We start from the raw sequence: 12,893 nt of genomic DNA, 5'->3' as shown, positions 1-12,893 counted from the left end.
GAAATTGACATCCACTCATGGAGGAAGATCGGACTTGACTTGCATTCGGCACGATAATGGCAGGTTATGATTCGGCTCGCCAATAGCTGGTAAGATCCGTGAGTAATGTCTTAGGTGGAAATTTGGTGATGTCAAGTGTTTGCTCAAGAAGATGCAAGATAGCGGTTTGTTTGACAGGGTTCTGAACGCATAGACCAGCTAGAGACTGTAAGCATTGTTTTGGATGGTACGTAAGTGAAGGAGCTTACCAGCATAGATAGACTTGAAGTTGACCATGGCGCTCGCGATATCTCTACCTTGATGTGTTATGGCGATGCCGCAGATCATGTCTACACTTTCGTCCAGTGTGCGCTGTCGAATTCTAAACTCGTCCACGCCTCCCATTGATGGCTGATTGATGAGAACGATGATTCGTGCGAAGTGAAAGGTTTGCATGGCAGCTGCATACGAAGGAGGATGAATCCAGATGGGTGTGAACAGAGCGCCAGGTCCAGGTGGAGGGCCGCGATGGATGGGTTGAAAGGATATCGGGAGCGCCGCATGCCAGTCCTCCAGCGCTTGTAGGAGCTTTCCAGCTTGCTCGATGCGCGTGTTCAGATCATACTTCTTCTCATTTGCCGCAAAGTCCACACATCTTCCACATATATACACGATCCGTAACGCAAGTTCATCCGGGGTGAGATCCATCAAACGCTTGGTAGGTCGCCAGATAGTGAGAACCCGTCGTCCTTCGCGGAATGCAACCCAAGTATCTTGACGTATCCATTGCCACCAGGCAGCTCTCCGAAGCGGATCTGGGGACTCTCCGTTGTTATTCTGACTCCGCTGTATCCAGAATATACCACGAAGATGTCTCTCCCAGGCTCCATTACTGTACTGGCCTTCAGAGTCCCACATCTCATATGTACTGATGAGAATGGAGGTTGATATAATCTCCCTGGACTTGTTGTAGGACGGATAGAAGAGATTCTTCGATAGGTAGTGCAAAGTCTCATAGTAGTACTGCGTTGCCACCTGAATTAACGGGCTGTGAAGTTGTCTGGTCCTGCCATCTTCAGCGCCTGGTTCCGGATCATGTATGTTAAGCCGACGAAGCTGTGGCTCGTTCAGAAGTGCCATGTGCCGCGCGGACACCGCGAGCAGAGACTTCAAAAGGCCAACATTGTGGACCGCTAGAGAAGGGACAGTGTATGTGAACTGCTTAGAAGGGTCGTTCAAGTCCAAAATGGGACCAATGACATTGACGTAATGTTGGAAGAGCACAAGCTCGTCGTCCGACATGGGTATGACATCGATACAGTTCCAAGGCTCGTGTCCCGATGGATCGGCATCGTCCGTTCGTTCATATGAAAGCGGATGTCGATCAGAGCTTGCTCCGTCGGTTGCTGGACTTTGCTGTCGGGACAAGTTGTTCCTGTCTAGGTCCACATTGAGATTGTACTTGTCGATATTGTTGATGGCATCTTCAGCAAGCAAGTCGTAGTAAGCTAGAGGTGCGGAGTTGGGAGAAGGTAACGAGTTGATGACCGTCGATGGCGATTCAAACAGGAGCTCGGGTGAAGCGTTCCAAAGCTGAGGATCAATTTCAGGTGGGATCGCTCGTCTGGCAGGCGCCGGTGATGTAGTGGCAATAGAAGAGGCATCCTGAGCCGGCGACGTGTCAGACTGTACAGAGCCAGATGCATTGCTTGCAGCACCTCCAGGAGGGTCATTGGGTGATGGCCATAAGCACTCTCTGTCGGATTTGCTGCATGTTGCACATCGCGGTCTTAGCTCGTCACATTTCACCCTCCTTCGTCTACAAGTTAGGCTGTCTGTGTTAGCTGATGATCAACTGGATACTTTGCACGCTGTCTCTGATCAGGCTAGCGAGCTTCACCATGGGGTGAGACAAGATAACACGTGCTGAGGGCACAGCTTACCATCCAGTTGTCGTACGTAAGCCCTGCAAGAGAAGCGTCGAGTCAGTAAAGCTCTCACATGCAGTGGAGATAGGCAAACTTACTCGCGCTCGTGAGGGACGGGGTTTGCGCGGCTTGGGATTGCCTGTTGACGATGCTTGCATCACGAATGATGTTGCGCATGCTGGTGGAACTTCGCTTGGCCCTCGAGGATCCGCTTCGGCGGTTAGGCCTGCCGTGGGGAACGAGTCTCTGACCAACGGGACAGGCTTCAGACTAGTCCAGGATGACACAGCGCATGCGGAGCCCAGTTGTTGATATCTCGCGAACCTAGGAAAGGCGATCAGACGGTGGTTGGGAAACTGTGGCAATTTCGCAAAAGGCCCGCGTCGGATACAGTTCTAGGACCCCGCGCCAGTCCAAAGCACTGTCCACCACCGGCAGAAGTTGGGAGGCCTGATGGCCATGATACAGTCCTGAAGTCTGTTTGTGAGAAGTGAAGAACATGCGTTTATGCAGAAAGGAGGTATTTCGCTGATAGCGACTGGTTGTGTGCAATGCCAGGACGTGCTTAGTCAGTCGTGGTTGTGCGCGTTCCGGGTTCTTTCCGCTCGAGGCGGATCGCTACATCCTTCACAGTCAGCACCACCGCATCATCAGCATCAACCCCAACATCTGCACCAACATCGACGCACATCACTTCCCATTTCCAGTGAGGACGAGAATTGGAAGAAGATGCGTTGAATTGACTCTAGATATATCCCAGCCAGCCGGCAGTCATGAACTCCACCCAATGCATATAGCGCGACGAAGAAGCAACCAAACCCTCTACCAGGCGCCGACAATGCCCGCAACAGGAATATCAATACCAGTAGTGTAACTGGCACTGTCTGAGAGCAGGTACACATATGCGCCGCCAAGTTCGCGGGGATCGGCCAACCTAGGCATGCCGCCATAGTACTGCATCTTCAAGTTCCAGTCGGGCGCCCGCTCAACGTAGTAAGTCATCTGCGTGCGCACGAAACCCGGGGATATCGAGTTGACACGGATGCCGTGCTTCGCCCACTCCATCGCCAGTGTGTGTGCCATATTGCGGACTGCGCCCTTGGTTCCTCCGTATGGCGCTGATGGCGCTGCCCTGTTTGGCCGGTAGGACGTCATGGACGCCGTGAAGACGATGGACCCCTTGATGCCAAGCTCGATGAACTTCTTCGCGGCTGCCGTCGCGCAGAAGTATGCGCCAAAGACGTTGAGGTTAAACAGCTGCTCGAGCTGCGGGCGGTCGAAGTTGAGTGCGGGCTGGTGCTTGGTCATTCCTGCGTTGGCGATCATACCGTCGATGCGGCCCGATTGTGCCACAATTTCGTCAATGGCTTTGATGACGCTCTCCTCAGAGGTGACATCGCAGTGCAGGTAGTGAACGCGCTTGGGGTTTGCTTGTTGCAGTGCCTGGAACTCCTCGCCCGGCTCGAAGAGGTCCAAAGAGTAGATCTCAGCGGCTTCGTTTGCGAGGCATACTGTCGCGAGACCGAGTCCAATGCCTTAAAATGTCAGCATCTATCCGCAATCTAGATTCGACATGCACCGACCTCTGTTCGCGCCGGTAATAGCGACTACCTTGCCCTTCAGGGTTATCTTCCAGTCAAAGTCCTCCTTCGGCTCAGTCGTAAGGTAGACGGGATTTGGGACACTTTGCTCGACTTGGGCATTGGCGGCCTGACCAGCAGGTGCTGTCTGGTCAGATTGCGGTGTGATGGCAGAGGGAGACATTTCCGATTGGTCTACAAGGGTAGGCTGCGAAGGTTTGGGGATGTCTGGAGAGGCAGGTCTCGCGAGAGAATGGAAAATCGAGTTACCACCACCACTTCGCTGGCACCCCGCATGTTTAAGTACATCGCATTTGGGTACCCCACAAAGGCATGTGGCGACCGAGTGCTGTTGATCGGTACCAAATACACCCCACGGGTGAGAGCGCCGCGAACCAGGTCCACAAGGCCGGGATGTTGTTGAGACTCGGCTCAAACCATCTTCGGAGGCGCGATGGCCTCGTGGCGAGCATACGCGCCGACGCGACGAACACGTGAGCTTCCGACCTTTTGCCTTCGCTTAGTGGCACAAAGTTCGCCTCGAGGCACATAGCCGGGTGCGCAGCGAGTTCATGCATGGAACACGTTCTGTCGTGTTCCACAACCAATCGTAACCGTCAAGTTATCGGTGCAGGCGGGTCTGTAGCGGGCCTGTAGCGGGCTTTCGGCTCCTAGTATGCGACCTGGGCACCTGGGGTAGGGAAAAGGGCCGAACACAATCTGGGGAGGTCCAAGCTGTTTTGAGCCAACATCATCAAAACCTGTGGAGGTGAGGTATCTTCCTTCTATAAAGCTACACGGGTGTCGCACCCATCTGGAGATATCCGCAACGGTTACCGCAACACTGCAAGTCGGTTCCTTCCACTGCAGCTTCGTTCCTGTCACAACGCTGTCGCACCTGCCAAACCGCAGATCAGGACACCATGTCGTCGACACGCCACTCTCAGGATCCAGTCGACTTCAAAGAGATGGACAGCACTAAGCATGTCGAGGTCACCGAAGACTTCACATGGACGAAGGATGAAGAAGCGAAGTTGGTCCGCAAGATCGACCTGTTTCTGCTCCCGACAATCTGGTTGATGTACCTGCTATCGTACATGGATCGCACGAAGTAAGTTGTATTTCAAGTGACGTAGTAGCGACAGCTAACAAGATCTAGCATCGGAAATGCGAAAATCGCCGGTATGGCTGATGACCTTTCGCTCAGCTCTGAGCAATACTCCATTGCATTGGTTGTATTCTTCGTTACCTACGTCGTCTTCGAGCCGCCTTCGAACATGCTCTTGGTTCGCCTCAAGCCATCCGTCTACCTGCCTGCCATCATGATCATCTGGGGAGCCCTGACATGCTGCATGGCCGTCATCCACGATTTCAAGCACCTTGTCGCACTTCGAATTCTCGTTGGTGTCTTCGAAGCCGGTTTCGCCCCGGGTATTCTTCTGATCATCTCATCCTGGTACAAGAAAGACGAGCAGTCGAAGCGCTTCGGTGTATACATGTCTGCGGCTATTCTCAGTGGCGCATTTGGTGGTCTTCTCGCAGGTGCCATCACTGGCGGCATGGAGGGTACTGGTGGTCTTCGCGGGTAAGGAACAAGCTCCGAACATTGAGAAAACCTCATGACTGACTGAGTAATAGATGGCGATGGCTCTTTATCATCGAGGGAGCTGCGACCATTGTCTGGGCGATGTGCGCATACTTCATCCTGCTGGACTTCCCCGCCAACACCAAGCGACTCACCGACCGCGAGCGCGCTATCGCCATCGCCCGCCTCAAGGAGGGTGGTGTCCAAACACATACCGAAGGTGATGAGAGAATGGGCAAGGCAAAATCCTTCCGTCTTGCTATCTGCGACTGGAGGACCATTTCCTTCATCCTTGGCTACATGGTAAGTCAGAACGTGCGAATCATAAAATCTTCGACTAACAGACGTCAGGTCATCGTCGGCTCCTCCACCCTTTCGTACTTCTACCCAACGCTCATGACGGGTCTCGGATACACCGACACAGTCACCGCTCAATACATGACCGTCCCCATCTACGCCGTCGCCTTCGTCTGCACAGCAGTCACAACCTACTACGCCGACGCCATCTCCAACCACCGTGGTCTCGTCATCGCAGGCTGGCTCGGTTTCGCACTCATAACCTCGATCTGCGTACTGTTCGTCTACGAATTCAAGGCACGATATGCGCTGCTTGTTCTCATGGCCGCTGGACTCTGGTCCTCCAACGCCGTTTCGCTGTCTTTTGCTAGTGCGACCTTCGGATCCATGCAACCGGAAGTCAGGGCCATTGCGATCGCGCTTGTCAACGCCATGGGCAATCTTGCGCAGATCTACGGCGCATACCTCTTCCCTGCCGACGATAAGCCAAAGTACCTCATGGGCTTTGGTGTTATCTCCGGTATGCTGGGACTTGGTATCGCGGTGTACATCTCCCTTCACATTGCTCTAAGGAGGAAGGAGGGAATCACAGCATTCTTTTGAGGCATCTCAGAATAGCTATTGACAGGCGGCTGGATGTCACCAGTCGTGCTTGTCAGCATGTATATATTATGACAGCGTTCAAATTTCATGGCAATGATCACAAAGATGATCACAAGAACGACCACTTTTGTGCAGGTGACGAGTGACAAAACTGACGTGTCTCCTTCATGCATCGACAGCATACTGTGACCCTCTACTTCCACAGTCCAGAACGCCGCGGTCACGGTATACCTGTAATATAAAGACAAGTCTAACCTCCCAGCACCACGACGTCTACTGCGATACAATCTCCCATACTGCCTGCTACATACCACAAGACACCTACAAGCAAATTCCGGTGACCCAAAGTCAACTCGACGCACCCACATCTTTCGCAGCACAAACCACACGCTATGGGCCTTTTCAATTTCTTCAAAGGCAGCAAACCCCCACCCCCACTCTATCACCACGGCGAGCCTGGCAAAAATGCATGGTTGTCACCCATACCCGGTCCCAGGGATCCTGGAGGTATGGATCCTAGGAATGTAGACGCACGAGTAGCAGGGGAGGCGCGTGTAAAGGAATTTTATGAGAGGAATTCAAAAGGGCTGCCTCAGTTTAGAAGGCGCAGTGACACTCATGATATACCGTCTGAGGTACGGCCTTCTCGCGGACCTTCTCGCAGACCGCAAGAACAGCTGGATGAGTTGATGCGTATGGGTGTCGGTGGACCTTTGCACCGTGGAGACGACGGGCTCTTTGAAATACCTGATCACCTTCCTCCTTTGGACTTTTCAAAGCGAAAGAGAGATAAGCGTCGCGCGCGATTTGCGGAAATTATGGGAACGGGACGTCGCGACCCAGCTATTCAAGACCATAGTTTTGGGCGATGGGACAATGGTCTAGGGGAAGGAAGAAAACCTAACGCTGGATTTCCTGATATCAGGGACGTGGGCCGTGGAGGCCCGCCTGTTCCAGATCATAGCTTTGGTCGATGGGACAATGGTAGAGGGGGAGGAGGAGGAGGTCAAGAGGGTGGGCGTGGCCCGCGTTGGCCTGCTGGAGGTGGTAAGGCTTCTGCTTGGAACATGCATGATTGAGAGGAGATTGATGGGGTTGTCGTCGGGATATCGAACAGCAATGGAGATTTTGGAGACGTGGGCGGTAGGTGTCCTAGAAACTACTGAAATAGTATGACAAACGCATCTTTACGCCCATTTATTCAGTACAGTTGATAATTTCTTTCTGCTTCTCTCACCACTTTCATTCGAACGAGGTCTAAGGCATAGGCTGTATGTTCAAGGTGTGCAGCTCGCTGCGCAACGTTTATGTAGCATCACTCAATTAACTCGTGATTAATAGATAAGCATTGTCACGGCGATCGAATGTTGATGGCGTCTGTAACATTTAGTCCAGCTGACGAGCGCAGCAATGTACGTGGCGTCACTTCACACCTCATCAACAACAGCACATGATCATCCTTCACAATCACAAGTTATAGTTGCTTCATATAAAACATCTCTCTCCCATGGTTAGTGCAGCTTCCTACGATACCTCCTTCTACATCAATCTACAGCAAAACAGCTACTCAGCAACATCTCCGGCTTGACACTGACGTCAATAACTAAAACCCACTTTCTCCAAACATGGATCCCTTCTTTGTTAGGCGCCGCGGCAAATCTGGGAAGTCTTCCGGGGGGTATCCTTTCGGAGGGTATCCTTTCGGGAAGGCACAAGGCAAAAGTCATCTTTTCCCCACCGACGAAGAGAAGGCGGAGACAGCTCAAGCTTGGATGAAAGAGAGGACTAGATTACTTGAAAGGCACAATGAGCACAGGAAAGATCATGGTCTTGAGCCAATGCCAGCCGACCGGGCGCAACGTTTCGTCCAGCCGCCGAGCGAGTTAGAGGCGTACATCTTCAGTCGATATCGGTCCAACAATGGGTTCAACAGCCCTCTCAACGGCCGTTTCAACAAAAGAGACCGATTCTCAGCGCAAGCGGAATACTACGAGTTGCTGACGGAAGCCTATGGTGATTCCGAAGAGTGGGAGAAAGTCTACACGGATCAGTGGGCCAAGCTCTTCAAACCGCCTCGCCTCCATGGGGTGGGCGAACGCCGCAATATGGGGGGAATGTTTGATGATAATGATGACGACGACGACGACGATTGTTATGGAAATGTAGAACGTGGAATGCCTCAAGGATTAGGCGAGCCAATGGATGGAGCTGGAGGTTTTGGAGGTGGGGCTGGTATGCGTGCACCTCCTGGTATGCGTGTACCTGGTGGCATGGGCCCTGATATTCCCGGTGTGGGCTTTGGTGCTGGCTTCGGCGGTGGCAAGAGGCGTGGGCGTCGATAGTAAGCTCTGCCGAATTCGTTCCAAAACAAAGACAGCTTTACTAGTAATCATGCATGAATATCACTTGCGGTTTCCACAATCAGGTTCTGAAATTAGCAAGCCAGACCCCTCGCTCCTTCGCGGCAAATGCTCTTAAATAGTGAATGATGTTCGTGTCACGGTTTTATTCCACCCTTGGAACCGGTTCAAAGTTCATTAGTGATAGAAGCGTACCTAGGTTTTTTAAACTGCTTGATAGCCTCCGTTGATAGTGATTTGTGTGATTTTGTTATGACATTTTTGCGTATTCTTCTAGCCTTTGATTACGGAATAGTTGCACATCAATTTGGCCACGACATCCATGAATGACTTCAAGTATGACTCCTTCTGTGACTCCATCGATGACTCGATGAACTCACTGCTTGCCTATTGAAGCATGCACTTGGAGTGCGAGAAGTTACTTCACATGTGCTGGCGATAAAATACAACGTTGTCCCCTGCTTGCAAACTCGTCAAACATCTTGGAAAGATTTCTCAATCATCGACCATACATCTACCGTCATATCTGCATCTGGAAGCGTTGCATTCATCAAATACCATGCTTTCAGGCCTATTTCCCTCCCGGAAGAAAGCCCACCATAAATCCACAGCGGAAGGAAAGAAAGCAAAACCACCCAGAAGCCCCTCTGAGAAGACAACGAGAGACCGCGGGTCGGACAAACGCAAGTCATCGCGCCGCGTATCGATCGAACGGCCGATATTTCCTGAAGCACCTATGCCACCGATCTCGGATGGTACATGGACCAAGTTCGCAACAGATTCTGATCATAGTAGCTCACGACGAGGCCACTATACGTCCACCCAGCGGGATGGCGGCGTAGCAGGAAACAGCAACAGCCGTCACGGGCGTCGCGACCGCAGCGATAAGGTCCCAAGAAACGACAACAGCCGCAATTATAGCGCTCGCCATCGATAAGAGGTTCCAGGCGCGAGCCATGCCTCGTCCTCTCATGGCTATAGGAAGCACGAGCAGTATGAGAGGTATGATGCAGAGTTCGACGGAAGCTACGACAGCGATGAGATTTGGCCCACAGATCCGGCAATCAGTGTGGGCGAAGCACACTGGAGGAGAGCAAAGGAGAGGAACATGGCCGGTGCAGACATGGATAGAGATCGGTTTCGGATGTACGTCCCGACCGAGGAGAGATTGTATACCCAGGGCGAGAGACCTTTCAACGTTGAACTTAGGTCTCCGAGCTATAAGAGAAATTCGGGTGAATATCGAACCTGGTAGAATGGTTGATTATTGGATTAGAGAAGACAGGATCTTGTGATATCGATCTAAACATTTCAATGTATACTGGAGCATGGATCCCCGCCATGGCGCGAGTCGCATGCCCTCTTGAGTTCGTGCGCGAAAGTTCAAATGAGACTTGATAATTCCGGTACACCGTGTCACTTTGTGGCGACAGGTGACAGCAAGACTTGAGATGAATGACGGTAGAAGACGTAGCTTAGTCAAGTTCCACGCATGCTCAAAAGACTCTCGTAGTTGTTACTCATACAAAATACGTAGTATGATTCACGCGTCACTTCTGTCACCCGTGAGTCTTTCTTTGCTCACTAAAATATCGAAGCTGTCAAATCTCTGTATTGACGCAGTGATTCCAAGCAGTCATAGTATTCCATGACCTGGGGTATATTCCATGATGACGATTCACATGTAGCCCAGTTAAGTATGCCACGAGGAACTCCGCCACCCCTCACGTAAACTAATTTACCACTTCCCGAACGACTCTTACCTGAAGACGGTCTATGAAATACTACAAGTGGCTGGGACTGAAATGAGCTTCTCCGCGACACGTAAACATCCAAAAGAGAAGGCCTGGAGCCGGGAACACGAATACAGCAACAATCCTAAGGGCCGCTCTCTCGAGTTCACTGAAACAGGGAGAAAAGAATCCAAAATTGGGCAGTCGAGTCAGCACCAGGGAAAGATTTCTAGAGAGCGAGGGAAAGAGACTCAGCATGCCACGAGTCGCAGTCCAGATCGACCTGCAGCCAGCGGACCGGCACCAGGCGTCCCTGGGCGCCCATCTACAATACACTTACCTAACACGAGGTTCGCCAGCTCGACATCAAGCGAGACCCAAGAGACGCCCTATGCACGACCTGTACCCGGAACTGTGGTTTATAGTCAACATGCTGTAAGGTCCGTCAGTGGCGCTCAAATTCAAGCAACAACAAGACCGAGCCCCACGACTCCTTCGCACACCCCGTACCTCGCTCATAGTACTCATATCACCCACCCAGGAAGCATAGTCAGCAATGCTGGGAGTTTTATGAGCACTAGCAGTGCTGCACAACTTGCCGTACCGCCGGAGCATCACTCATATCCTCCACACAATGTGTCATCACCGGGCCAAAATTCGAATAGCCCTCGCACCCCAAGCGTTGTCAGTGTAGCTCCGAGTACGGCCTCGGGCAGACATCCGGCTGTGCTTCCGTCAAGAGATAGCTCTCGTGCACCGAGCGCTGTTGGCGCCCCTCCCAGCAGGGTATCCGAGATATACCCGTCTTTACCCCCCTCACGAGACAGCTCTTGCGCCGCTCAGAGCAGGGTACCTGAAAGCACGACGCCTGCGTCTGAGTCAAGACTTCTAACGTATCGCGCCCCAAGCGTTGTGACCGTCACATCAAGTACGATATCAGATCAGCACCCGCTTTTACCTGCGTCAACTGCTTCAAGCGTGATACACAGTTTGCAGCCGTCTCGTTCGCAGAGTGTCGCTAGTGCCGCCCGAAATACGGTATCGGAGGACCGTCGTGTATCACCCACGCCTGTATCTAGGAGTCCCAGTATTGTATCTACCACCGTCAGCGTCAACAATGAATTCTCAGGACACCGACAAGAGAGCCACTCCAGGAATTCTTCGCGAGCACCGTCCTTACAAGCTCCATCTTCACGAGCTCTATCTTCGCGAGCTCCATCGTCGCGAACGGCTAGTGTAGCACCAAGCATTCGAAGCGAACATATCAGCAGCACTGTCAGTGCCGCTCGACTCCAGGCCGACGAAGAGTACGCCAACTCTGTAATCAGCTGCGGTCCGAGCGAAGTAGAAAGCAGTGTGAGAAGCCGCAGACCAAGTGATGTTCTGCCCAGCGAAAGATATACTTCTTCAGTCTCCGAAAGAGCCCCCATTGTCGCTGCCAGCACAAGGACTACCATTAAATCGGGTCGCAGTGAGCGAGATAGTAGTATTGCGTCGAAGGCCAGGAGCCATATCTACGGAAATGACTACGAGTCAGACATCCAATCTATGTCAAGCTCGAAACGAGTCTCGAGTATCAAACCTAGTCAAAGTGAGCGAGGCATCAGCTCCGCGTCGAAAGTCAGGACTCATATCGACGTCAACGACCACGAGTCTAGTAGCGAACGCGAGCCTACTTCGAGACGAGCCTCGAGTAAAGCAAGCAGTTTTAAAAGTAGTCGAAAAGCATCTCGTGATGACCGTGGTCGTAGTACTACATCTCGCACTACAGGCTCCTGCAATGAGTTGGCGGAAGTGAGAGTAACTTACGATGAGCACGAAGAAGCCAGACCCAGAAGTCAATCTCGTTACGAACGCAGCAGATCTGTCTCAACGCATCGCAGCAGCTCAGTATCGAGCACTGGAACCGTCCGGCCACCTGCAAGCAAACACACTGCGCTGGTAGTGTACCATGACAACGCCGTTCATACTGCCGAAGCTTCAAAAGATAATGTGCGTCTTCGGTCATCGAGGCGCAAGAAAAAACCCGACATCGACGTTCGTTCGTATGTTGGCAGCGACAATGTGACTGTAGTTCTCCCGGACCCTTCGGAGGTCGGCGGAGGGGGGCGCGCATCTGGATCCCAAGATCAGCAAAAACAGCGGAACTATCGTGAGGAGTACCAAGAGTGGCAGCGGCAAGAGCAACAACATCAGCAGCGGTATCAACAACGGCAACCGAACTCGCAGCCGTACCCCCAGCCGTACTCGCAGTCTGAACCGCATACGTATCCTTTCCAGTACCCACAACAACAGCAGGCGCATTACCCTACTTGGGGCACACCAGGGGGATATCCGCAATATACAAACTATCAATATCCAAATCAGCAATACCCAAACCCGCGATATACACATCCACCGCCCACCGCTCAATCATACTATCCAACTGCTGATGCAAGTTATTCGCCGCCGTACGTGACACCTACGCCTCAATACGGAACGGGGTATGAGAGATTGGGCGAAGAACTTGAGCAAGGTCGGAAAAGCGGTCGTTTGCCTAAGGCGCGGGATAAGCGACGTGAGAAAGTGGGGCGGTCTAGTAGGACAACTCGCCTGGAGGAAGAGTATGAAGAGTCACCGCTTGTATATGAAAGAGGCGACAGGGGCAAGTTCCCTAAGAAAAGGTTCGATTGAAAGGCCTGATAGTATCGGGGGTGGGATGGTCGGAGGCTGAAGGTGGCGTATGGCTCGGCGTGCCGCAGTTTCGCAGAGCACAGCTCGGAATTGAGAAACGGGTGCTAGATTGCTCGGGGAGGTAGAAGGTGTTGATGATGCAGATACTGTAGCGG

The 12,893-nt window shown here is 52.3% G+C and overlaps 3 protein-coding genes across 3 annotated transcripts; 1 reads left to right on the top strand and 2 right to left on the bottom strand.

Moving 5' to 3' along the window:
- Window positions 1-64: 64 nt before the first annotated feature.
- Window positions 65-2,084, bottom strand: J4E88_003809 (uncharacterized protein; the record flags this gene model as incomplete). Its single annotated transcript, XM_049397457.1, has 4 exons — window positions 65-198; window positions 249-1,644; window positions 1,923-1,945; window positions 2,006-2,084. The coding sequence occupies 4 exons, from the start codon at window positions 2,082-2,084 to the stop codon at window positions 65-67; spliced, it is 1,632 nt and encodes a 543-aa protein (XP_049256845.1).
- Window positions 2,085-2,729: 645 nt separating this feature from the next.
- J4E88_003808 (uncharacterized protein) lies at window positions 2,730-3,671 on the bottom strand (the record flags this gene model as incomplete). The annotated part of the gene is made up of 2 exons (XM_049397456.1): window positions 2,730-3,442; window positions 3,491-3,671. 2 exons carry the CDS (start codon window positions 3,669-3,671, stop codon window positions 2,730-2,732), a joined length of 894 nt encoding a protein of 297 aa, XP_049256844.1.
- Window positions 3,672-4,410: 739 nt separating this feature from the next.
- On the top strand, window positions 4,411-5,972 carry J4E88_003807 (uncharacterized protein; the record flags this gene model as incomplete). Its single annotated transcript, XM_049397455.1, has 4 exons — window positions 4,411-4,598; window positions 4,647-5,072; window positions 5,126-5,375; window positions 5,424-5,972. The coding sequence occupies 4 exons, from the start codon at window positions 4,411-4,413 to the stop codon at window positions 5,970-5,972; spliced, it is 1,413 nt and encodes a 470-aa protein (XP_049256843.1).
- Window positions 5,973-12,893: the final 6,921 nt, after the last annotated feature.

Source organism: Alternaria novae-zelandiae, assembly GCF_023758075.1.
Source record: "Alternaria novae-zelandiae strain BMP 2774 chromosome Unknown scaffold_6, whole genome shotgun sequence".
In the NCBI taxonomy this organism is placed as follows: domain Eukaryota; kingdom Fungi; phylum Ascomycota; class Dothideomycetes; order Pleosporales; family Pleosporaceae; genus Alternaria; species Alternaria novae-zelandiae.
This window is presented reverse-complemented; position numbering and strand designations above follow the sequence as displayed.